General features: G+C 43.1%; 1 protein-coding gene and 1 long non-coding RNA gene across 5 annotated transcripts in view; one reads left to right on the forward strand and one right to left on the reverse strand.

Moving 5' to 3' along the window:
- Nucleotides 1-27481, forward strand: part of PLXNA1 (plexin A1) — a 342839-nt gene that overhangs the window by 43783 nt on the left and 271575 nt on the right. For 3 of the 4 annotated variants that reach the window (XM_044451657.1, XM_044451658.1, XM_044451659.1), the window contains one exon: nucleotides 5819-7187. In XM_044451657.1, coding sequence (XP_044307592.1) covers nucleotides 5979-7187 — 1209 coding nt within the window. In that variant the 5' untranslated portion in view covers nucleotides 5819-5978. Of the gene's footprint in view, nucleotides 1-2090; nucleotides 4743-5818; nucleotides 7188-27481 lie in introns of those variants that run through there. The other variant, XM_044451661.1, reaches the window with a different exon arrangement.
- LOC123034338 lies at nucleotides 286-17931 on the reverse strand. Its single transcript, XR_006416727.1, has 3 exons — nucleotides 17920-17931; nucleotides 16731-16735; nucleotides 286-347 (listed from the first exon to the last, which is right to left on the reverse strand). It is a non-coding gene; the product is annotated as an uncharacterized LOC123034338 (long non-coding RNA).

The raw sequence follows: 27481 nt of genomic DNA on the forward strand, positions 1-27481 counted from the left end.
CATTCCCCTTGGTGGCATGGCTGTGGAGGCTGTCTTACTGAGTTCCTGCACTTCTGTATTTGCCACTACGACACTGTACTTGGGCTGTAGTTAGGGGCAAAAACAGGTTCCCTGGATTTGGTGTTAGGAAGATCCCTTGATTTGAGATTTATGGATTGGCTGGGTGACCCTGCCTAACCTTGGAAGCTCAGCAGGCCCGGGCCTGGTTGAAATCTGGATGGATGACTTAATGTTGTGAACCACCCAGAGAGCTTCAGCTACAGGCGATCTAGAAATGTAATTAATAACACAGCAGGACCCCCATATCCGGGCAGATTGGTTCCAAGCCCGCCAGTGGATGCTTGAAACTGCAGTTAATAGCAAACACTATATTATATATACTATATACAGTACATTTCTTTTTTCCACAATGTCATTTATTCTTTCCTCAGCATACAATACTTTTTTTTCCCTATTGGAACAAGAATTTTCACTTACAGGAAGCACTTTACAACTTCTTTGTGGCACTTTGCGGCACTTGATGACTTCTCTTTTGGCCGAGGTCAACCGCGGTTAACTGCAAACGTGGTAACTGAGCTAGTGGATATGGGGGTCCTGCTATAATAAATAGTAATAGCAATTACTCTGTCCCTCATGACTGCAAATCAATAAGCTCCTTCTGTGCTTCCTTCCATAAATGCCTGTCTTGCAGTTCTGTGCATTCTGTCCCACAGTATCAGTAGAGGTTTTGGTGGGGAGTAATAAAAGTACATTTATTTTTGTATATGCATTTATATCTGCTACATCCAATTGGTTTGAGGCAGCTCATACACCACAGCATTTAAAAAACTGGGGAAAATCCTGTCTTAGTAAAAATCAGAGATGCCAGATACTGCATAATTTGTCACACCCACACATCAGACATGTCTCTAAACTTCCCTATCATTGGGATGTAGGTAATGCAGAAGGTACTGGAGAGTTTTTGTGGCGCCATAGATTTTTTTGTCCCTGGTTTACAGAAAGGAGGGAGGAAACGCAGATGGGAAGTGAATCATTCAACCTCAAACGGCAGATCAGTGCCAGAACTGGAAATTAAGGCCCATAGTTCTAGCTTTCTCTTGTTAAACAGCCACCCTCCTTCTTTGCAAATTGTCACCATTTATTCCTCTTTTCATTTGTGATGGTCTTTCTCTGTGTTTTCTTTTCCTCTCTTTATAAAAAGTAAAATCTCATTAATGACCAACCACTCAGCACATTAAAGTCCAATTAGGTAAATAGTGAAATGCAATGAATGCTTTCATTACTGTGTGTGAGCTTGCTGGTAACCAGGGTGGAAAGATCCTGAAATGTTTTTCTTTTTTTCAAGTGTCCCTTTATGGGAGTAGGGCTCTTGGGCTTTTTTCCCAGGGCAGCAAGAATGAAATGTGTTCTTGGGATGGAGAGGGATGTTAAGATTTTAGCCAAGTGTTTTCCTCTGTGTGCAGGGTGAGGGAGGGGGGCGGATTTTTATTAGTGAAAGGGTTGATTTCAATTTTGGCAAGTTCATTCCTCTTGATAGTCACAAAATCAAAGTGAGCTCAGGCTCATTACCTTAGACTTTGTGCACTTAGTCCTATGAATGGTAGTTCATTCATCCTTAGTGCTCCATTCTGTATATAGCAAACACTCCCCTCCCGATATATATTTACAAGTGGGAAGGTTGCTTATTGCTAATAGTATTTGTGCAACCGTCTTACTGGGGATCAGACAGATTCTCAATACCTTGTATTTGCAAGTGCCAGGTGGACTTCAAATGATGATGATTTACCACAACCTTGATCTGAACTGCATAGAAGTGGAGGCCTTGATTTTGGTGCTAAAACCTCCTCGTTCAGTGTTCAGAGTTGTTACAGAGCATGCTGCATGAATGTGGTCACTACTTGGCAAAAGGGCAGGTATGTACCAATGGTGTGGTGCAGTCAGGGCTTGCAGGGATGCAGCCCTGGTCCTTTTTTGATTAGCTGGGAGGCTGACATCGTCTGCCACCAATCCACTCAGAATTCTCAATTCTTTCTGAGCTTTAGCTGAAACTCTCACATTAGCCTGGGAAATAAAGAATGTTTTCAAGTTAACAGTATATAGTTGTGAGTTATTGCTTTGTAATAATGTGTATTGAACTGTCTTGGTCTTGAATGGATAGTGAAGCCCCATTTGGTTTACAACAACCTGTTCTGATGGAGATTAGAATCAGTAAAACTGATTTGTTGATAAGGATCAATGCAGATGCCTGAATTTTTGGGCTTAGTGCAGGTACCTGACTGTAGAAATAGTCATGACTAATGCCTGCATCACTGAGGAGTACCTTTTCTTCTGAGTCAGCCGTTCCAGTCTTAGATGCCCAGTGCAGCATTCTCTTCTATTTCAGCAAGCTCTCTGTAGAAAACTTGGAGGAAATGGGAAACTCTTGCTCTGAATGACACGTCGCCACCTCCCCTGTGTTCTTTGACATACTCCAGCAATGTGGCTCAAAGGAGCTTGAGCTTCACTTTGAATTTGCCTCTGAGGAAGGAGAGAATTGGTGTGCTTCCTTGCAACTTTCCACTTTCTCAAAACTTGATATTAAGGGACTGTGCTGTACCTTGGGTTTGGTTATGGTCATGCACTTGAATTTGGGAAAATAGACCTTCTATGTGTGCTGGGCGAGGTGGAACAAAAGCAGATGTCTTACGACATCAGTGACATAGCTAAAGTAGTCGGTGGTGGAATTGTGCAAGATGAGCTTTTGTGTAATTGAGATCCTCTGCTTCAATATATATGTGTCTTGTATGCAAGGTATATGTAGTTATTCTGTATATGCAGATCTTCTGTATAGCTTCCATATAGCTTGAAAAGTCTGATCCTGCCTGATCTTGGAAGCTAAACCGGGTTGGGCCTGGTTGCAATCTGGGTGGGTTACTTAAAATGTTGTGAACTGCTCAGAGAGCTTTGGCTACAGGCAGTGCAGAAATGTGATGCTAATTCCTCTGGGTGTGTTTGTCATGTTTGGCCAAACTGGAAAGGAGGGCCAACTTGTTTCCTGCCTATATGCAGGTCAAGGAAAAGCCGGTGTGGTGCAGTGGTTAAGAGCCTGGGACTGGGACTCGGGAGATCTGGGTTCTAGTCCCCGCTTATCCATGGAGCCAACTGGGTGACCCTGGGCCAGGCACAGATCTAACCCTAACCCTAACCCTTCCTCACAGGGTGTTGTTGCGGGGGATAAGAGCAAGAAGACGAGGGGAATCATATAAGCTTCTTTGAGTTCCTTGAAAGGTAAAAAGGTGTGATATAAATGTAATGAATAAATAAATAAGGAAAAGTATTCTGTCTTTTGAGTGGTCATCATAGCTGCTGAGGTGATGATAAGATGGTGGGGCTTCTGCTGTAGCTGGTGTGGTTCTGTGTCTGAAGACTGACTTTGAGGTGAGTAGGAAATCTAGGATGAGTCTCCAGGTCATGTAGTGTTGGATGAATGAGGAAGGGCAGAATATTTATGTGTCTTGGGGAAGGGAGGGAGAACATAAAAATAGTAGCCATGTTTGAGTAAACGGGACACCGGCAAGATCCTAGCAGAGCTGCCTACCATTCAAGGCTTAAGTTGGAAATGCAGTGGTGGTATAAGTCAGCAAATATTGGTGAGAAGAGGAAGATCTTTTTGACATCTATTTTAATAAATACATAATAGGGTCCTTCGTGGCGTTAGGATTTATAGGTAGTGCTTTTCTCCCTGGTTAGAAACCTTATTTAAAACAAAACAAAACAAAACATCTTGTGGATCCTAAAAAAACAGCATATTTATTATGACATAGGCTTTTGTGGACTACAGCCCTTGCCACTATATATGTACATGGTGGTGGTGGGGAACTATGAGCAGTTCAGAGGGAACTGAAATGCAGAAAGTATAGGCACTGGCACTGACCTTAACAGTAGCTGTTCTGGTAGTAACAGGTATCTTTGCAATCGTTAATATAGGTAGCATGGTAAGAACAACAAGATGTTTCTTTATCCAACCCATAGGAGATGGTGTTGAACTACTTAATGAACTTTTCGTTTTGCTGACTTGCATTAGAATCTGACACAAACAAGGCAATATAAATGGAAGTATTAAAAAATGAGGGGATGGACACTTGACTAACCTTAAGGCAGCCATTCCTGGACAAAGGAATTTCAAGGACAGATTCCAGCATGAAAATCTTCAGCAGGTTCATGAAATGCTTGGGTGAAGTTTGGATAGAAGCAGAGAAAGGTCAAACATGATTAAGGATCTTCCTTTGTAAGTTGTGGAGAAATATGGAGCTCATTCATTGGCTCAGTGTGTTGAGGATTGGTCGGAGGAGAAGGGAGGAATAGGCCATAATCAGTGTAGGCTTATTTGTTCATGTCCAGGGACCGGGGCCAATCCATGCCAGCAGCATGCATGACCAACATTTGAGTTTTGGAAGATAGCAGTAAGGGAGAGGTCCTGTGCAGCGCCCTGATTGGGGAATGCTTTCCCCAAGGAGGTCTGCCTGGTGTCCACATTCTCACCTTTTTGGCTTGAGAGTTAAGTCTTGCATCTGCTATTAGGCATATGAGAACAGATGATGGCTTTCAATTGAGCTGTTTTACTGGCTCTTAATATTTCATTGGTAATTGTTGTAGCTATTTTAAATTGTTTCAAATTTGTGTATATTTTAATCCTGGTTGTAAGACACCTTACATCTTTTTCTGAGAAAGGCATTCCAGGATGCAATCCTGTGCATTTTCAGGTAGAAACACATTTTGTAACTCTCAACATTCCTCAGTAGTAGTAGTAGTAGATGACCTGGGAAGGTTCTGGAAGGATGCAACCTATTTCTTAAAACTCTTTATGAACTACATGTGGCTGCTGGGTTCCACACCCCTATACAATGTCTAAGATTGCTATCCTTGACACGTTAGCTTCCACTGAGCATGGTGTGAATTATTTCCAAGGAGCCATACATAGGATTGCATGACCTGTAACTGAATGACATTGTAACTTTTTTAAAAATGCAATCAGATCTTTATGAAGAGCTGATAGGACTTTATAGATTTTATTCAGATATTCTTTCATACAAATGCATGTGGGGGTATTTGAATATTCTTTCATAAAGAAATCAATTTTGTTGCCTTCCATCATTTCAAAACTATGAAATTGGAAAAACAAATACTGAGCATTATCAGAGACAGTATATTTTTGCCAAATATCAGTCAGTGCAATGAAAGACCTATCTTCAAGAAAATACTATAATACACATAATCTAGTTTTAGATAGTATAGAAATCTATGAGACAAACCTTCTGGGCAAGGTTGAAAAGTGCTAAAATAGGGGTTATAAAAGACCTAATCCCTGTCATTGAAGTTGTTTTTTAAAGCCATTTCCAGATTTTCAAGGCTTTCTTCTGCTCTTTGCACGCGTGGGGTTTTTGCTCAAAAGGCATAATGCTATTCCCTTTTTCTTGTGAGCACAAGCTTAAGGCATCTAAGATTTATTCTTACCCCAACAACAGTACAAAAAATACGGAAAATCTGTATATTCCATCTCTGATAATAATGGTAAAGTAACCAGTCCTCCTAGATGTCAGAACAATGTAGCAACTATTTTGCCTAAGGAACTCACAAAATGGTCATGGGAACATTAATGAGAAGAATGTAGAATGATTAACGAATCCTGTGCAATGCTTCTCTCCAGACAGCTGAACATTTCAGAGATCTGAACCACCTCCATTCCTGAGATATTTCTAATGCAAAGTTCTATTGAGCTATTGTGTTCTGAGTGGCACAAGTGCTTGTCTAACCCTGCTTATTTTGTATTTCCTTCCAGGGCTGAGGAGGATGCCAACACCCATGATGTCCTGAATGTGGAGACGGGTGGAAGAAGAGGAGACGTTAATCTACGGAAAACGCCCCTCTTCCTTCCGTCCGTCTGTCCTTTCTTCCTTATCTTTGGTTTGCTTCTATTTATTCCGTGGTTAGGTTAATGTATGGGCATTGCTGGATGTGAATCTTCCACCATGTGGCTGCTGAGGCTAAAGCACCATCTGTCGGTCAATATCTGGACCCTGCTGCTTTTGGGGAATGCCTGGCTGCCATTGGCAGAAGGCACTCCCAAGTCCTCCTCTCCCTTTAGGACTTTCCAGGTCACAGACTGGAGTTTGACACATTTGGTAGTCCACAACAAAACTGGGGAGGTGTATGTGGGTGCTGTCAACCGGATCTATAAACTTGCAAACAATCTGACCCTGATGCGCACTCATGTGACAGGGCCAGTAGATGACAATGAGAAGTGCTATCCACCACCTAGTGTGCAATCTTGCCCACATGGGCTAGTCAGCACCAACAATGTCAACAAGTTGCTGCTGGTGGATTACTCTGGGAACCGGCTGATAGCCTGTGGAAGTGCTTCTCAGGGCATCTGCCAGTTCCTCCGCTTGGATGATCTCTTCAAATTGGGTGAGCCCCACCACCGCAAGGAGCACTACCTCTCCAGTGTCAATGAGTCCGGAACTATGTCAGGCGTCATCATTGAAGTGCACAATGGGCAAAACAAGCTCTTCATAGGAACACCCATTGATGGCAAGTCTGAATATTTCCCTACTCTGTCCAGCCGCAAGCTAATGGACAGTGAAGAGAACGCCGAGATGTTTGGCTTTGTTTATCAGGATGAGTTTGTCTCCTCCCAGCTCAAGATTCCATCAGATACGCTTTCCAAGTTTCCCACATTTGATATCTACTACATTTACAGCTTCAGCAGTGAGCAGTTTGTTTACTACCTGACCTTGCAACTGGACACTCAGCTTACCTCACCTGACTCTACTGGGGAGCAATTTTTCACCTCCAAGGTTGTCCGACTGTGTGTAGATGACCCCAAATTCTACTCATATGTGGAATTTCCCATTGGTTGTGTTAGAGATGGTATTGAATACCGCCTGATTCAGGACGCTTACCTCAGTAAGCCTGGAAAGGCACTGGCCAGACAGCTGGGCATTTCAGAACAGGAGGATATCCTCTTCACAGTCTTCTCTCAGGGCCAGAAGAACAGGGTCAAGCCACCAAAGGAGTCTGTCCTTTGCCTCTTTACACTGAAGAAGATCAAAGACAAGATCAAGGAGCGCATCCAATCCTGCTACCGAGGAGAGGGGAAGCTTTCTCTGCCCTGGCTTTTGAACAAGGAATTGGGCTGCATAAACTCAGTAAGTTATTCCTCCTCTCTGTCCAGTCTTTTTCTTTTCAGCTTTGATCCCAAGTCTTCAAGTGGGATCATCTGTGCTGTTCTTAACTTCTCAGTTGGTGTTCCTGATTAGGGATGTAAACATTGTTTCATTTAGGGTGGAGTGTTTGTGGCCCTCCAGGGGTTTTGGTCTACAACTCCCATGAGACTTCACCATTGGTTATACTGGCTAGGATTGATGGAAGTTGTAAGCCAGAGCATCGGTAGGTCCATATGTTGCCTGCTCCTGACTGAAAGCATTAAATTTCCATATTCAGCTAGGGTGGTATTTGGGAGTTTTGGATTTGATTAGGAGAGGAATAGGTAGATATTGAGGGTGAATATTGGGCATTGAAAAGGTTCAGAATAGAAGAGACTAGAATAACTTCTCCTGCTGTTTAGTAGGCTTATTTTGCTGCATTAATGTGCAACAAGTTTAGAGATGCCCACATGGACTAGTCAGCACTAGATCAAATTGATGCGACAGGAGGAAAGGGGACTCTGCTTTCTCCTGTTGTTGCACACCAGTTCCAAATGGGGATAATGAAAGATCCCTGCCCTGGGATCCTACAGGTTAGGGTGAATGTGGGTAGAGGGCAGCAGTCCATTCAGCAGTTTATTCTGGTAGCTGGAGCTGAGAGCTCATAGCAAGTACAACTGGAGTGTCAGGTTTGGAGGGCAATTAGAAACAAGCCATTATCCCAGGAGTGAGCCAGAGTTAAAAGTCAGGAGATGTGCTCTTTCTCAATAGAGCGAAAGTTGCCTGCCTATCCTGAGGGAAGCATTTCCCCCAGGCTGTTGCTAAGACAAACACAGGAGCTGCATTGTCCTGTTCCATTGTGCTGAATCTGTGGCGAGGCTGGGTGAGGAGGCTGCTTTGTTTTATGAACTATAGCTAGGTTCCTTTTCAGACAATATAACATATAAACGGTCACTGGGAGGCTATTTCAGCTACTTGTGATGAGGATAGGAATGTAATCTATAAAAGACCTTTCAAAATTGGAGTGGAATGGGCAGCTTCACATGGCCAAGGTTAATATTTCTGGGACAGATACTAAGTTGAAGAAAATTGATGGTTATATTGGTAATATATACCAATTCACAATGGAATTCAATTGGACATATTTAGTGATGGTGGCAGAGTCCAAAATGGGAGGTCAGATTTTGACATTGCATGTCATGGCTCTGTTCATCCTCCCTCCTACCCCAGATCCATCCACCCAGCCCTCTCTGCATTTCAGCATAATCCTTAATGGATCCATTCTTCTTTTATTTCCTATTTTAAATTGAGCTGTTTATGTTGAAGTAATACGTAAATTCAGATGCGTTCCTGATCAGCCCTGTTGAACTTCTGATGGTGTTTCTTAGGACCACAAGGGGGATGGTGAGATCTGGCACCTTCATTCTGTGCTGTACCTTTTTCCAGATTTACTGAATCATAGAGAGATTGACAGTGTTACACGCATGGTGGCTCATTTCTCTTACTGGGTGTGATGGCAGAATTTGCCTAATGACTCTCATTGGCGCAAGTAGCCATGTCATGTGAGCCTGGCCAACGTTGCTTAAAGAAGTGGACAGCAATCCTCAAACAACTGAAGGGCTGCTGATGGCTTACTGCCCATTCCTGACAAGCCAGAGCACAACAAACCATGATAAACTGGGTACCTGTGGGTGCCAGCGGAAGTGGCAGTTGTAGGCATCTGGCACATGATAGCCTGCAGGGCAGAATTAAGCTATGGTGGGCTCTTCTGTCATTCAGACCAGCTCATAGACCAGGAAAGGGGTTCAAAGCTCTAAAATATAAATCCCTTCTGATGAAGTAATCCACTTCTGCAGCATTCCTGATAGTTGCCCATCTGGGCTCTGCTTCAGAACTGGTACATGACCTTCTGAGGCAGTCTGTTCTGCTGAATGCCCTAGATTGTCAGGAATGTCTTTCCAATCCTTTTCTTGTCATTTGAAAGTGATGGGCCCTAGCAGAAAGAAGATTCCAGGCATTGGTACTAGCAACAACTGGGCAGGGAGGATTTTTTTTAAAATCCAGCATTAAACTGGTAGATGTGTGCATGTGGCAGAGTCTGGGGGTGTGGGAATATTGAGATGTCTAGTTCCCATGGATCCCAGCATCTCTAGATGCTGCTGTACATTCTTGCCAAGCTGTTCAGGAAATTATGAGAACATCTTTCCCCATGGTTTCTGGCAACCCTGGAATCCTGCTAGTGAGGATGGAGAAATGGAGCATTAGAACTAAGCTTGCAGACTATGATGCTGATCAGAAGGGGACGGGGTTGGGATGTACCTCTGATGAAAGATCTAATACAAAGCATGGAAGAGAACACTTGCACTATGCTTTTTTTTTAATCTTATTGAAGCTATAATGATGTGAAACAGTATTTTTTCTGAACAGGATAACCACACATTTCAGACACTTCCTATTTGATTGATCTGTCCAGTCTTAATAAAAGCTTAAAAAACAATGGAAGGGAGTTGCTATGCCACTGGTTAGCAGCTGAACACTGGATAAGGGTAACAGTCCAAATCTTTTTTCCACCTTTGGAAAGGCAGACATTTCCTAGGTGAACCTAAATTCCTAGATTTCCTAGGTGAACAGTGTATATAGGATGCAAGTTGGGCATGCAAGTGGTTGAAGTCGACCAGTTATGTAGTCTAGATCCGGCTGAATTCAAGCTCCAAAGCAGCAAAGATCAGTGGGAAAAGAATTACCAGATAGGTTGTCAAGTTCAGGCAGGTGGTAAGGGTCAGTGAGAAGAGAAAAGAGTCTGCATAGGTACTGCTTGATACATTGCTCAGGTTGAGGAACCAGTCCTAATGCCCCCATTTATACTAGCCATCCAGAATCCTATTGACGCTCCAGATCACCTGACTTGGCTGGGCTGACAGCCTGCAGTACCCCTGTTTGGCCATGATTGAGATGGCACTGCAGCACAGCAAAGATCAGGCCAAAAGGTGAGAAATTTATTGGGTTCACATCTGAATGTGAACTTTGCAAATCCCTATTTCCTGAACATAAACACAAAGAACAATTTATCAAAATCCATGTATTTAAAAATTACAGAAAAGCAGTGTATCTTGAGAGGGCTGGCGTGGTTGCATCTAACAGATAATAATGTCTGAAACCTAAGAGGGGAAGGAATGGACTGTCACCTGCTCTTGCTATATAACATTTTTGCTGCCACACAATGAACAGAATGTGCTCCTAGAAGTTGTATCATCCCTGCCAGGAGCTGAGACATTGGTATTCACTGCATGTGTGTTTGCGCATTTGCAAGCAGAGCCCACTGACGTTCAGGCCATGCTTGAAGCTTGGTGCGTGTGTGTGCGTGTGCATGCATGCAGGTTTGCAGCAGGAACAGCAGTTTGGTGCGGGTCTGTGTCTTGTTTAGCTGTCCAGAGGCAGGGGTCTAGAAAGTGGATTTATTTATTTGTTGAGTTCCCTTTGTCCTCTTATAAATTACGGACGCAGCAGGGACATGGAGCTGCTCTCTGAGAGCAGGTGGCTCAGCTGCGTCCACCTGGAGTGGCTGGTACACAGGCATCCATTTGTAATTGTCCCTGGCAGCCCCTCCTTCTCCTCCTCTCAAGGCTCTGAGGGAAACAGCTAACAGCTGCCTGACAAAGTAAAGGGTTTGCTGTCAAGAGTGCTGGGCTCACAAATCTGATTTTGGCTTCAAACTAATTCAATTTTGGTGGAAAATGATGAAATCGTTACACTGCTGCCTGCTGGGTCACATAACTGCTGACTCAGGGGAAGGCAAAGCCTTTCCCTGCTCTCTTGTTTTCCCTTTCCCTTGTTCTCTCTTGGCCTGCAGTGCAGGGTTGGAGAGCCAAGGGCAGCTCAGATCAGTTGCTATTCCCCTGAGGTTTGCCTGAGCAAAGTAGGCGGGAGGCACAGAAAGAATGCAAAACACAGACTGCGACTGTGAATGCATGAAGGCAGGGCAGTAAGTGTTCCATGTCAACAGAAAAGGAAGCAGCTGTGTTTTCCACCAACTATCTTTTGATGTTGGGGAGGTTTCATTGCATGGTTGCAGAAAGTCTTAGACAGAAATATTGAGTATTGGCCATGCTGAGGCTGACAGGCACTGGCTGCTAGGGATTCTCTGAAACACAAGACTTCTGCCGGTTCCCTGGTTCTTGCTTTCCAAAGAATGAGAAAGAACAGGATAGAGCCTGCAGAAATGTCTCCCATATGGACTATAGATCTCAGCCTATGGGAGGATGCAGGCATAAGGTCCTCTTCCATGTTGAACCACTTGGCAGTGGAAGAGAAGAGGAAGTCCCCAAGCTTTCTAGAACTACCAGAAGAATCAGAAATCTACCCTGTCTTCTGAAGGGAAGGGATGGCCAAAGTTTTGCATACTTTGACTATTCAACATCATGCTGAATCTGGATGACTGATTCATGTGTTTACTAAAGTGAGCTGGACATGTCATGGAAGCTTTGTGTTTGGCACTTCTGACCTTTCTATAAGAAGCAGTTGTGGGAGGGAGAAGATTATTTAGATCGTTTCTGTAGCATCAAGGATTTAGTATTTGTCCTGCAGTTCAGCCCCCCTGTCACCCTAACCCATATGTTGCTTGAGCTATTAGCAATTTATAAGTTTAGTAAACATGGGTTAGTCATTGCTTGAGTAGAAAAGGTAGTGCTGCTAACCAGGGGCAGGCATGTGTTGGTGTTCTGCACTGAACTTGGTCTGCACCTCTGTCCTAGTCTTTGTTGGTTAGCACTGCATTGCTGAAGGGCTGGTTTGAGATCTGGAGCAGGGCTAGCTATGCTAGTAGCATATGATCATGTCCTTTAATAATTATGCAACCACATTCCATACAGCTATTACTGCAATAATGAATACAGTTTCGGGGATGGGTGGGGAATCACATGTTCCCTTGTATAAAATAGTTATTTACTTATTATCTATTTATTTAATGGATTTATATGCCGCTACAGTGGCCCACATCTAGCCTTTCTGTGCGGCTCACAATATTATACTTCAAGCATTCAGGAGAATTGAATATCCTTGTAGCAAAAACATATTCTTGAAGAAAAAGCGGTGTACAAACTGTGCTAACCAAATGGGAGACATGAATATCAATGGTCCAGAAAATGATTATATGAAAAGGACTTTAATCTTGTGATGGTCAGAAATGTGGAGGGAAGGGGGAAGACTGAAAATGAAATTAGTCTGCTAGCTTTCAGCTCTGTCATGTGGCTTTGTAACGCTCCTTTTTCATCAGCTCTTCAGGGATTTTTTGCTGATGGCAATGAAATCCACATGGTTGAGCAAGCAAGAGTGAGAAAGTGGGTGAAACAACATGACAACAAGGCATGATGCCCTATGCCCAGTGTCAGCTGTCCAGCAAGACATGAGACTTCATTTTTGCTTGCAACGACCCATTAGAAACTCCATATGCCAGCATGAGTCCGCCAAAAATTGTTGAGCAAGTGTTCACATTTATCTCATTATCAATTCCCAGTTCAATTTGCTTATTTCTTGCAAATCTTCTCCTTAGACTGACTCAGTCTCACTTTGGTCTATGGATGAAAGTTGTACATATTAGGAAATTTGAAAAAATTTCCACAAATCTCCCCATTAGATTGCTGCTTGATTTGTACAAGTTTACTGTTCTCTCAGAGCAAGCTGCAATCATGGGTGGAAACTGAGCATGAGATGAGCAAGAGACAGTGTTCGGAGAGTCCTGGCAGTCTTGAACACTGCTTGTTCACCCATTCTTACAGAGCTGTGGTGTTTTGGAGCTTAGAGTTTTTCAGATGAGGTGCACATTCTCATCGGCAAAGCCGCATGAGAACTTGGTGATTGTAGCAAATTCCATGATTGCAGCTAGTTATGTTACACAAGTCCATAGTTACCTGCCATAGAATACAAGTTTAGTCAAGCTTGTAAATCTTGGATTTATTATAAAATGAATCACTTTTCATTGAGAAACACTTCTACAGCTGAAAATGTAAAACGAGATTTTACAAATGCAAAAAAATTGTTTTTTGTTTTACTCTTAAGTCCTGCATGTCTGTCTCAGACAAGAGTTAAATAAATGCTTCTATAGAGTGATGTTTAAGGTACCAGGAAATCGGGCATAACCACAATGAACCTGCAATATCTTGGGAATAAAAAAAGCTTGTGATCACTGTACTTGTCTGACCAAACACAGGAAAGCTTCTCAGCCCAAATGCTCGATAGCTTGTGTAGAGGTCCTTCATATATTTTAGATTCCTTTTCTCAATCTTTTTAGCTTCTGGTAAAAGCAAAAACTTTCCTCCTCTAGTGTTAACAGCTAAGGCCTGCCTCCACTGACTACCTTCTTGTGGTGGTCCCCTTATGGGATGCTATGCCCACCGAAGTGCGCCTTTCGTTGGTATCAGTTCCTGGCATTTTGATTTTTAAAAAACTACTTAAAATTCGTTAAGGAGTTTTTATTGATTGGGTTTGAATGACGTGCTACAACTCATGAGTTAATTTACCCATCATAGACTTGGGTGCTAGGTTGCATATACAGTGCTTGTTTAGGTTTGCTGTTTTGTGCAAACCCAGCAAGCAGGGGTTGTGTAGGGATTAACCAGCCCTCACAATACCCTAAAACAGACCATGGGTTATGCAAGGATTGTTTAACCCTTATATAATGCACACAGGCTAGGTTTGCATGACATGAGGGGATGGTATATTCAGAATGGCAGCTCCACACACCCTGTGTTGTGCAAATAGCCCCACTGTACTTTATTAAGTTGTGTTGTAATTTTTCTGAACTGCCCAGGGAATTTTGCTGTTGGGCAGTACAGAAATAAAGCAAATGAATGAAAATGAAGACAGGCACAAAAATTGCACAGCTCCTGTTTCTCATGGTTCAGGAACTGTTCTGGCTTTGCACACTGTTCTCTGGAGCCTTAAGATCTCCCTAGGATAGGTGGAATATTTGCAAGGCTGTGATTAGAATTTGTGACTAAGATTAAAAAATTCACAAATGAGAGGCAATTGTCAATGGCGAGGCTGTATGACAAGATGTTCCAAATACTATGAATCAATTAAAAACTCTTACGAAACAAAAACACATTATTAGGTTCTTTCTTTCTTTCTTTCTTTCTTTCTTTCTTTCTTTGGTTTTGGTTTTGGTTTTGGTTTTGGTTTTGGTTTTGGTTTTGGTTTTGGTGCTGTCCAGTGACACTTGTAATTGCTGACCCAGTTATAAATTGAGCTGAGAGAAGCTCGCTCCTCATTAGCCACAACAGCTGAAAAGAAATCCTGTTGAAATCATACTGCTGGCCAGTTCTGTGATAGCTAGTTTCATGTTGCTTTGTTCATGAAATCGTAGAATAGCAGCGTTGGAAGGGGCCAGAGGACCATCAGATCCAGCCCCATGCTCAGTGCAGGACTATATGCATGCCTGAGCAAGGCCGCGGCATCTTGCATGGAGAAAAAACCCTTCGTGTGAACAAATGCTTAATCACTACCAGTGGCTTTGAATTCCCCTTTATATTTGTAATGTCCTGGTGCTGTGAGGCAATCTGGATTTGTCCAGAGCTGTCTTGCATCCAGAAGGAGAGGCTGCCAGATATGCCTAGGAGTTCGGTAGATGTTTGCTGTTCTTTCCCAGTGCTGAGGAATTGAACACACTTGACTGGAGAACTCATTCTAGCTTGTTTGTTTTCTTTCTTGGCTTTGAATCAGGGATCCATCATGCTGAAATTGTGACCTGGGCTGGGATGCTCTGCTGAACACTACAGACTGTTTTCTTGTGGTTTCTGCCATCCCCTTTCTATTCCATTTGTGGATCCTGGTCAGAGCCAGCACCCCCTTTTAGAGAATAAAAAATGATGGCAGTGTTCGCTTGACCCTCTTGCTGAGTTTACACACTCAACACATTAATGGTTGCAGTAACTTGACTCAAGGAACTCTACTAGGAGCTCAGGCTGATTTTTATATTAACTCTTTTCAGTAATGAAAAGAAATGCTGCAGCTAGTTGGAGTTGATTGCATGAAGCGGTTTGCCTTGGCAATGATGCTGGTTCTTGGGTTTCCCTCGGATGTTTGGCTCAGTTTAGTTTGTCCTGGAAACTTGTCACTTGCTCATCAGAAGTGTGTGAACTGATTGCGTTTATGCACATTGGGTATATTTGTATAACAATTGCAGCATTTATGCTTCCTCAAGAACCTGTAGTTTTTTGGAAGGGACTATCCTGGCAAAAAAAGATGGAAAAGGAAGATGCCTGAAGCAGGACAGGTGTGAGGGCAATGGGAGAGGTCACAGGGCAGGGACACTTGGCTACTCATCCTTTCTGTCAGTGGGACATGACATACAGCCTTCCTTGAATCTTATGCCATGGTGTTGTGAGAAAATTTCCTTCCTTCCTTCTTCCTTCTTCCCTCTTACTTCCTTCAAATGCATTATTTTGCTTCTAGTACATTATGGGCCTGGATATGAATCCAGTAAGTGGATATGAATCCAGAAAGTCCACAACCTTCAGAAAGTGTTACAGCTGAGGACTAAGGCTACAACCCTATACATGTTTACCTGGGGATATGTCCAGGTAATTTCAACCCAGCAGGGGTTATTTTTGAGTAAACATGCATAGTTTTGGCCTCACACTTCAAAATAGGAGTATTTTCTGTCAGCCCCTGACAGTCAAGTCTCAGCATAACTAAACATTTCTAGCTAAATGAAAACAGGGTGTTCACAGAGATCCCTTTTCTGTTGAAGTTGTCAGGAAGCCTGGAAATGAATGGCCCTAAGGGACAGCTGAATTACTAACCACTTAATAAAGCTAAGCGAATGAATATTGTCTTTCCTGTCCACTCCTTCATTGCCCTCATAAGTGGGCTTGAAGGAAGGTAATGAATCAAGGCTACATCCATGTTTCACCTTTGCAAAATGCCTTTTTGCTCTGTGTGTGAATGCTTTGTCCTTCTGTGGAATCGTTTATGAAAGTCCTGGAGGCTGGACATTGAACTAATAGCACCACCGTGTAAGAATGCTATATCTTTTACTGTTTGTGCACAACTGCATTCAGCCTTCTGCAACTATCTGTGTGTTGGGGAATCACCTCCCATCCATGTTTTACAGCAGTCCCTGTTACAAGTGGTAGTCTGTTTTGGAGAGGTGAAGGGAAACTTCCGTAAGCAACAGTTTACTGAAACATTTAGACTGGAAATTTAACACTTTTTGCATAATCAAAAGGTTTTAAACTAATTAATTACAGTAGTTAATTGACTAAATATTGTAGCCATAATATAGTTCCCCATAACTTCAAAATTTATTCAATACTGTACATTGGGGTTGGCCAAGCTGAGGCTTGGGGGCCACAGGGGGTCCTTGAGTTTATTTTGCTGCTCAAAGCTTGCCGCCCACAGGCCACGTGCCACTCACTTGCCACAGCCACCATCTGCAGGCACCTGTCTGCCACTTGCTGCCTGCAGCCACTGCCTGCAGGGGCCCACTTGCGGCTCTCAAGCATCTGACATTTACTGTATGTGGCTCTTCCATTGAACAAGTCTGGCCACCCCTGCTATATAAAGTTTTGCAAGGTTTTGCCACTTCAAAGGGATGGGTATCGTCAAATCTTCAGTGTTCAATGTATGTTTGCAAATTTGTGGATTTCTGGCCCTGAGAAAGAGCCAGTGCATGTGTCATGGTTGCCATGTGGGTGCTGCTTTAAGACTTTCTGTATTTATTAAGTACATATTTGTGTCCAGCAGCTCAGACAAGCCCAGGCAATCGGGAGGAAATGAAAAAAAATGCTCGGAGGTAGAGCATATGCTATGCATTTGAGTGATCCCAAGTCTAGCCCATCAGTTCAGGAATTCAGGAAGCAGATAGAGGGATTCCTGTCTGAGAGCCTTTGTTACCAAAATGCCAGGTTTATTTTGGCCTGCCCTCTGTTTTTAGCTCTTCTTGTTCTACCTGTTCTTTTGTCTGAACTCCAATTTGTTTTCTAAAAATTCTGCTAGTCTTTCAGTATTGCTGCAATATATAAGTCTTTTTTTCCTCTATGGATTAGGCCTAGATTGGAAATTGCAGTGTAACAGTGTATTCTGGAACCTAGAGTTCTGCTTTTTCTCTACATCTCTTCCTACTGGACTACAAATCCCAGCAAGCTTTGGATGTGTGGGAAGGGCCTTCCACTTATGACAGGGGAGAGAAAGTGTGGCCTTAGACATCCCGGCTTCAAAATGATGTTGCTCAGAAAGCTGGCAAAATGAATGTATTTACTTACCGTATTTTTCGCTCTATAAGACGCACCTGACCATAAGACACACCTAGTTTTTAGAGGAGGGATCCATGGAAAGCTTCCTGATAATCACAGGCACATTCCCCATCACTTCCCCATGGGCTTCATTAAAAGACGGGTTGCCATTTGAAAACACAGACTGACCGGCCCGCGGCTCCTCCTCCTCCGTGGCAGGTCTTCCCGGGAGGTGGGGGTGAGCAGTCCGTCTCTCCATGCGGCGGGCGGGTTAAAGCCCGCGGCTCCTCCTCCTCCGCACCGCTCCCCCTGAGCAGCACAGCTCTCACCTGCGCCGGCGGGGGGGGGGTGGAGCAGTGCGCGCCGAGCGTGTGCCGGCCACGTGGTGCAGCCGGGCCGGCAGCGTTCCGGGCGTCAGGCACACACACATTTGCTCTATAAGATGCACAGACATTTCCCCTTACTTTTGAGGGGGGGGAAAGTGTGTCTTATAGAGTGAAAAATACGGTAATAGCATTTGCACCCCACATTTCTGCCAAAAAAGGCATTGGCAGGTGGCTCTGCATGAAATAACTCTAGAGAAGAGGAAGTAAGGAGTATGGGAAGGCAGAGTGGAAAGGAAAGGAGTGGATGAGGGAAAGGAGTGCATGAGATTTCTCCTGGGAAGAGGAGAGAAGAGAGATGCCATGGGGTGAAGGAAGCAGGAGGAGAGCTGGAAGGTGTTCTTCCTTCCTGGAGTTGAAGGCTGGGTAAAGATAAACACTGGCACAGCAGTCCGCTGAACCTCAAACCCGTGCCATTGAACTCAGGTTAGCTTCAGAATTATTTGAAAATGGTCATGCCACCTCCACCTCTGCCTCCTCCCAACACACTCATCCTCACTCAGAATATGGCATCCTGTCTTTCTCACAGGCCATAGGCATGGCTTGCAGGTCTTCCATCCTGCCTCCCCTGTCATGGACCTGGGGTGGCTGCTCCTTTATTTACTCTCTTCCTTAGCCTTCCTCTGGCACTGGCATCCTTCATTGCAGTCTGCTGTTCAGTTAAAGGTGTAGGTCTGTGAACTTTTGAGGAGGACCAGGGGACTATGCTGAGCCATTTTGGATTTCTACCTGAATTAGAATGATTGTTTTTAAATTTGCATCTGTTCACTAGATCTGCCCACACATATGCAAATGTGTGCCTTCTTTTGTTCTTTTTTAAGGTGATGCATATCTGGCCGCCCTAGAAAGTACTAGACCAGATGGCCCAGTGTGCTGGCTCAGGATAAGGTTGCTTTCTATGTTTTTTTGTTTTTTGTTTTGAGTGGCCTTGCATTTCAGTTCTCCCAGAAGAAGAATGAGTTAAAATTAGGAACAGGTGCCATACATAGCATCTACCTCTGTACACAGCAAGAAAATAGGTACTGTGCCCATTAAGGTATTATAGGTACTATTAAGCAGGGACACTTGGAAAATATGATTTAGCTAGCTGTAAGGATGGATCTGCTGTGAACCATGCAAATTTTCTGTCATTACTGGCAGGTGAGTTGAAGGCATTTGTTAACTGAGAGCTGGATATCTGCTTCAACAAGCAATATGGTAGTAAGTGACCTTCACCTTTGAAGATGTACAATTGTCAGGAAGGAATTACCTGTCACATTATGGATGACTGTGATGGACCAGTACAAGAATTTCAGATTGTATCTATCATCAAAAAGCACCCCCAACCTATTTTCTTCCCACCAAATAGTCCAATTGGATCTGGCCTTTTATTGGTGTGGCACCTGCCTGTGCATCCCTAACGAGTCATTTTGCTGCTAACAAGCTAATTGCTGGCATAATTATTTATTGAGGTGGTGTCGGTGTAGCATGGCAGGCGGGTGGTAGACATTCTTCCGCAGCCCTGGAATGCAGCTGTATTTGTCACTTCCTAGAGAGTTTGTTGAGACAAAGCAGAGAAGAGTAAACACCATAAACATTTATGCTCTTGCATATTCAGCAGCAGATGAGGTTGAGGAAGCTGCAAATTGGAGTGCGGAGAGCAGTGTGGAACAAAGATTGTATTGGCTGAGGGGTGCTGCCAGGGCATAAATACCTTTGTTGGTTATGTTCCAGTCTTTCTGGGAGCTGAACATTTTGTTAACCCCTTCATTGTTGCAGCGCTGATGGAAGGAAGATAGAATGTGCAGAACTTTTGGGGCAAGGGTCATGTGACTAAGGGTACAGGGGTTTAGAATCATGATGGAGGCATCCTAGTCAAAAGCGCATCCTGTCTTGTTATGCTGATGTGGGCCTAAGTAAACTTCCAGGTCTCATGGTGCATGTGTTCAGTATCACCCCTCAAATGCATTTTTATTCATCCTCACATATTTCATATTAAGGCATGATCTTGCATTAAACAAATCAGAACAACTAGATACACGTCCTACCATTTAATCTATGCTTTTAAAGTACCAGAGCTGTATTGCATTGCATTTTTATGTATTTTTGAATTTCTACCTTCTTGAATGTGATACATTTAAATCTGCATATTTTAAAATGAATTAGTATATGTAAATAACTGCCTGGACTGGGAATGGTGGTATTCAAGCCTGTAAATAAAGTGGTCCCCTTTTGTCAACTTCGTGAATTATTTCTTAGGCCTAATTATTTGCTGCTTCCTCATCACAAACCTCTGTTAAAATGAGTGATGGGATTCAAGAACAGCTGAGCAAGCAAAAGGAAACAGCAGCTGTGAATTGGTTTGCTGGTCCTGAGACACCTCCCCCAGCCTTGCTCTTTTTGATGTTTTCCCCATTACCCTTTTTACCAAAGTGCAGAAGGTCAGGCTTGTCTCTTATTGCCTGCAAAGGTGCAAGCCTTTCAATGACTGTCGCAGTTTTAGGACTGCTTGCTGAGGCCCTTTAACTGCACAACTTGAGAGGAATTGCTGTATGTGGGCACTACCAAAAACACAAAAGCAAGTGAACCAGAGGAAAGCAGGCAGGGGTTTAAGCCTGAAAGACTGCAAATAGCTGGATAGTTAAATGGCACCCTGGTTGGATACAAATTGGATGTGAAAACTAATTGTACATCTTCAGAAAGTGTTCATTCTTGCTCCAAAGCTTTTGCATTAGCCCAAATTTTTGTTTACTTCTAATCCATTTCCAGAATTGCTAGCCTACAATTTTTTAAAATCTTTTTTTATTTCCACAAACTGAGCTGTAGATTTAACAGCTATATGAGTGCTCTTTGATTTATTTTACTGTTGTGCCATCTTAGAATATCACAGTAGGAGTTTTGTAGCATTTTTCTGCAGCCATTAGGAGTCATGTGCTTCTTTTTTGTGAGTACTTTTTAAGAAAATTTGATTATAAAGCTTGTTCCTTTTATGCTTTTAAGGAACTCGTGAACATAAAATAATGGTGTTTCCCTCTAATTGCAGTTACACCTGCATGTGTTGTTCTGAGGTCACTGCCATATTTCTCAACTGTACATGGCAAAAGGTAGGAAGGAGGGATGCCAGTAACTCGTTTCACATGTAACACAGACCCTGAGTACTGGTTGAATATGGGTTGTTGTTGAATTGCGAGGTGGTTGCTGAAATGTAGATGGTTGTTAGCACATACTCTGTGCTATGGTTTAACTATGGGTTGTTAAACATGCACAAGTTCACAGCAACAAACCATGGGTTTTCTTCCTGGATTGCCCATTATTAACAATGCGTGCTTAAATTGTAGTGCAAATTTCACATGTAAGGACAAACCATGATTGAGCCAACAACTTACAATTCAGTGACAGCCCATACTCAACCTGTAAACTGGGACTGGCCAACCTGCAATGGTTTGCCATGGGTTATACAACACACGGTGAGCACAGTGTGTATGGAATGCCAAGTTGGATATGCAACATTCACTTTCATGTGAGCATGGTTTATGCAAGGCTGTTTAAACCCTACATAATCCATGCTTGCTGGGTTTGCACAATGCAATAACCCCTGAGTAGGGATTGCATATTCAAAATAGTAGCTCCCTGCACCCTACACGCCACAGCCTCATCATGAGTTAAATAACTCATGGTGGGCTGTTGTGTTGTGTGAACATCCTCAAACTCCAAATCATTGTTACATGTACACTAGGCCAGTCTCTAGTCTCCTGGTTATTGTTTGGTTTTCTTATGTTCTATTTGGCTTCAAACAAAGATGTACACAAACAAGTTTCAGTAATGCAAGCTTCAGTAATGAGCATCTATTTGAAAGCTATGTGTCTGGCTTAAACTATCTGGAAAATTTATGTCACAAAAAGAATTCTGCTTCCATTCCCTCTCATATCCTGCCTAGATGGTACTTCTAGTTTATTGTAATTGGTGGAAAACGTAGAGATGTGGAGAATTCTACAGGTCTGAATTTTGGGGATTCTTGACCAGATTGCACCCCAATGTAGCGGATTACACTCATCACATGTTTACTGAGAGCAGGCCCCATTGAATTTGATGGGATTTGCTCTCAAGAAAGTGTGCCTAGGTTTGCAGACACTGAAATCTGAAGGGTGTCTTGTGTGCTGGGCTCGTCTTTTAGAGACTGGAGTGTGCTGGTGTTGCCTGCATGCTTTGAACACGGGCCTCAGCCTAGAGGACCGTGCACGTTGTGACCTGATAGCAGTGGGTTTCCCATTGACTAGGTGCCCAACTAATGAGCTGTGCAACTGTGTATAGATAGTGTCTTGCTATCCACATCCATTTTCACAAAACAGATGAATGTATCACCTGAATGTGTGTTTTTTACATACCTGTACACATAGACATTTCGTAGGTGCTCTTAGATGTGATAACCATTAAATTTCTGTTTTCATTAACTAAAGCTGCTCCTTTAAAACAGACATAGTCCTAATTTGCACATAACAACAACATGTATTGTTGGCTTACCTGCTGGGTTGTTTAGCCAGTGGTGTGGGTTCAGGTATCATACTTAACAGCCTACAAAGGAATACATTGTATGCTATTAGTTAAAAGTGGAAACAGTAAGCACAGTGCAGGCAGCTCACCTGCTCTCTCCTGTTTATCCATGGATTGTTCTGCTCATGGCTGTCACTGTAGGCGAAAACCCCCTCCCTCCCTCCCTCCCCCTCTCTCTCTGTCTCTCTCTCTCTCTCTCTCACACACACACACACACACACACACACACGGTCCAGTTTCTCCTTAAGTCTCCTAAACAAGATGCCCGTGGATTCAACTTTCTGTTCCTTTGAATGTTGTGTTAACTCTAAGTGCATCAGGACGACCTCTCTTAGCAGCAGTGTTCTCTCTGCTTTGCCTGGTGGTTGTCTGTGTGCAGTGGACAACATTCATAGCTGAAGGGCTTCGGGGAACTGCGGCTGTTTCATTATCAGACTATGATATTCTGCTGGAATTAGCAGAGCGAGGATTAAGGTGAGTAGCACATGGCTGTTGCTCCATTAAAGACCTTGTGGGTATTTCAGCTTGTACTTTGCTGGTCATAAGGTTTAAGTTCTTCACTTAATTCTCTCTTCAGTTTCCCTCTCTGTTTTCTCTGCATCCCCCAGACCCTGAAATTCATGGTCAGAGATTGCTGGACCAGATGTTGTCATGGCAACAGCTCTCTTCCTGCTGAGGTGGAGATAGGAACAGATTTCACGGTTCAAGGAATTTCCCCATTCCTGACCCACCCCTCCCTCTTCCCTTGTGGTGTTTTCTCCACATCTTCCTGTCATCCTCTCTTAGTACCATGCGGCTCTGCCTTAGAGGCCGAAGGAAGCACACACACTGTGTGTTTTGTATAGACATTTTATCCTTCCTGTCTCCTCCCTGTGCCTTGGAGTGAGGGAGAGCGGGACTTTGAGGGCCTGCAAATGCAGGCAGGGGCAGCTCATGAGATGTCTGCCACAAGGATATGGTTTGAGGAATAGGTAAGGTCAGTAGCTAAATGTTGTGCAGGAAAAAGCTGAGACTGTGGAAACAGGACTCCCTTGGCCTAAATCACTTGCTGCCAATCTTTTCTGACTGAATTAAAATCTTAGGAGCTCTGCTCTGCAGGCAAGTTCTGCCTTGGCAGCCAGGGAACAAGGTACAACCTAGGCAATGACTGAACTATCTTGCCTAACATGTTTGTACCTTGATCAGAAAGCAGTGAATTTGGACTGCTTGGGCAATTCCGGACTTTTTTATTTTTTACTATTTCTGTTTGATTAGCTGTGAAGGTGGTTGCTTGGGGTTGTGCCCACATTATGGGGAAGCAGAAGGAGATGAGAATTCCTGTTTATACTGGCTACCAAACCATCATTTGGAAGTGAACAGTGCAAGCCATTTTAAGTCTAAACTCCAATGGCTTTAGAATCAGTTTTCTAGAAACATGACCATGTTATGCTGCTTTAAGCCTAGAATTTTGCACAGATTTTCCTATATCTTTTACTTTGTCTCAACTTATTCTGCTTCTTCTAGTCATGCTGGAGGAGTGTAGAAAAATGCAATGCATTAAAGCCCTTCCCCCTCTTGATCCTGTTTCAACTCCTTTGACATCTGGGAAGCTCAGGCATCACCCTCACAATTAATCCTATCTTGATACCTATCTTTGCATTTTTTTAAGGACTAGAAACATAAAAAGAATTTACTTAAGCTAGAAATTGCCTTTCTGTCACAGATCCCCGTGAGAAATATCCATCTTTTGCCATTTTTCAGGTGGCAGCAAGGAAGGGCTTTGAGAATTATTCTACCCTTGTCTTTTGCAATTGGAGATTGAAGAGCTGCTAAGGCAAAGTGGAGTTTGATCATTATTTTAGTTCTTTTCACTTTGTTCCCATTTGCTTGGCACTGCAAGTACAAGAGGATGTTCAGCTAGTGAGCTTGTTGGCTGATGGTGGAAGGGTGAGCATCATCCTGTTGATTCTGCTGCATATTCTTCGCCGTGTATCCTTGAATCACTTGGATAACATGGGTCTCAGAGGCACTTCTCGCTGTGGTTCCTGTCATTCATAGACAGGCACTCTTGGTGGTGCTGGGGACTTGATGCATGGGCCTGTGGTGTCCATTTTGTTGCCCATCCTTTTTAATATCTACATGAAAACTATGGAGGACATCATCTGAAGAATGAGCCTTTGGTATCATCAAAATATGGATGATGCTTAATTCTGTCCTTATTTCCTTTCTCAACCTGAAGACACCATGAAGGCTTTTTGTTTTGTTTTATAAGAACATGTGTCTATTTGAGGTCAGTAATGGACTCAGTGTGTGCTAACAAATGAAAACTTAGTCCATACAAGATAAAAGTATGTCTGATCAGTAAGTTGATTGGTCCAGCAGGGTTGAAAAATGAGGTTTTCAGAGCTCCTGGACCCAACTTCATTGTAGCTTCCCACTCCCCACTGTTTGATAGTTTTTGGATGTTCTAGATGAAGAGCTCCTATTGATAAAGATCAAAAAGCATTGCACATCTGTTCAGTCTTCTTCCTTAATTGATTTGTTTTCTGTTGAGAAAAAAAGATGAAGCAGTGGAAAAACTAAGGCGAGTTATGAACTGAACATAATATTGTTTTGCCATTGTCCCAGTCCTTAAAGTCCTATTAACAGAATGCAGAATAAAAAATGTATCCTTTGGGGTGTTGACTTCTCTTTATTTATTTATTTGAAATGGTGTTTCCATGGAAATTGTTTGTGTTTATATTTTGATGTTATCTGCCTTGAGAATTTCTTCATAAAGTGGGATTTAAATGTTTTAACCAAATAAATATTCCTTCAAAGTAGTCTATTCCCCATACAACCCTACAGTTACTGTGGGAAGTAGTAGTTTCCCTTTGGAACTATCCTAAGATGTGGTGGATCCCCGTAGGAATTTTGTTTGAAGTGCATATCATAATCACTTAACAGAGTTGTTTAAATATGTAAAGAAGTTTCCAGTTGAAATGAAATAAGTTTATTCTAGGACTGCCTTCCCCAACCTTGTGTTTTCCAGACACATTTGGACTGCAATACCCAGAATTGCCAGTCACTGACCCTGCTGGATGGGAATTCTGGGAGTTGGGTTCAAATGCCTCTGAAGGCTACCAGGTTGGGGAAGGCTGTTCTAGAAGGTAATGCTGGCCAAAGACATTTTACTGGGTGAAGAAAAGGACAGGATAGTGCCCAGTATTTGTTCTACATGCTGAAGTTGACAGGAATTGCAGTTAAACTTTACTTCAATACTGACACTAGTAGTATCTAATTTGGGGTGTGCAAGACAACCCATGTGGCACTCTGAGCTCTGTCTTCCATGGTAGGCATGGTGGAAGGAAGACTTGAGTGGAATGGTTGTTGGCCTGCCACTGCTCCCTACCAGCATCTGCCCCTTGGGACAGTTGTCTCACTCTTTCTGCTGGAAGCTCCACTTCTTCCTAGATGAATTGGGAATCCATCTTTGAACATCCGTAAACCTTCCATGTTTTGGCAGTTGGCGTGAACGTAGAATTGTTAACTCAGCTTTCTACCATTGTATTTATTGGTAAACACATGAAGTCATTAGATGCTTATCACTTGTCACTAGTATGAAAGGCACGGATGAACAAACTTTACTGGCCTCTTGCACACTCTAGATGCTAAATCCATGGCTTGCTAAAATGCATAGTCTGAAACTTATCTACACACATCGCTCCCTAACTCTCCCTTTGATGCCACTCAACTGTTCTGAATAGAATTCACTATATCTTCATTTGCATTGTGTCTGTCTCTGGGCAGAATGTAGGAGCTGTTTAACATCTGTGCAGACACAAGGCCTAGCAGCTTAGGACAGGATGTGGGAAACGTGGTATCCATTTGAAACTGCAGAGAGGAATGTATACAAACAGATTTTGTAGTTTGCATCCATGTGTCTGCAGCTTGCAAGCATATTCCTCTTACAGCCAATGAGAATCAACATCCCCTATTTAGGAGTGACCTGGGGGGAAACTTGGAAAGTGCACAGGTGTGGAATTATATAGTATAATTCCCCCTGGGCCTTGCAGCGCAGATGATAAGAGCTGTGCAATGAATCCTTGAGACAACGAGAAAAGCCATCAAGAAAAATTCCTCAAGTGGTGCTGGTTTAAGCATGTGCATACAGGGCTAGCCTCTGCTCAGTGCAATTGATGATTTCTGTATCTTGAAAAAGACTGGCACATTCAATATTGTAGACTGGCTTTAAAGGGAGTCAGTGTGGTGCATCGGACTGCTGCCGAAAGGACAGGGGAAACAGCCATGCCCTTTCTTATTCGCTGCTGGGCTTTTCCTTTGGACTCATAGAATCACAGAATAGAAGAGTTGGAAGGGGCCATGAAGGCCATCAAGTCCAACCCCCTGCTGTTGCAGGATACCATGTTACACCATCCCACTCAGATGGCTGTCCAGTTTCTTTTTGAATGTCTCCAGTATGGGAGCACCCAGCACCTCTCTAGGCAGCTGGTTCCACTGTTGTATTGCTCTGACAGTGAGGAAACTTTTCCTGATGTCCAACCTGAATCTGGGTTGCTGCAACTTGATTAATCCGTGCCCTACATTCTGGCATCAGCAAGAAGAGATCTTGACCTTCCTCTTTGTGACAGTCTTTGAGGTACTTATAGAGGAATATCATATCCCCCCTCACTCTTCTCAAGGCTGAACATGCCCAGTTCTCTCAGTCTCTCCTCATAGGGCAGTGTTTCCAATCCCTGGATCATTTTTGTTGTCCTCCTCTGGACCCTTTCTAATTTACCTGCATCTTCCTTAAATCTTGATTCCTTTGATGGTTATTTGTCCTGCAGCATGATCATTTTTATACAAGTCCACTCTTGCATGTGCTTATTTTTCTCTTTCTTTTGCTTCGTCAGACTAACTCTTGTAAGCCATACTGGTGGAGACTTGGTTATCTTTAGTAGAGATTGCATTGGATGTAAGGTAGTGTTCGTAGAAGTAATGGGAAGAATATAGAGCTGTTCCTCTGAGAGTGTCAGCAAGAGATATGTATCAACAAGTCCTTTGTAGCTAAAAGTTCATTCTTAGCCAAAGCAAGGCGGTACTATCTATATCTCAAGTCACCTGGATAAAAAGCTAATTAGTGGAGAGGTTTGTTGCAGTACTGGCTAATATTTCCAGCTATAGCTTATTGGAA

Source organism: Varanus komodoensis, unplaced genomic scaffold, assembly GCF_004798865.1.
Source record: "Varanus komodoensis strain SLA01 unplaced genomic scaffold, ASM479886v1 scaffold6_2, whole genome shotgun sequence".
Taxonomy (NCBI): Eukaryota; Metazoa; Chordata; class Lepidosauria; order Squamata; family Varanidae; genus Varanus; species Varanus komodoensis.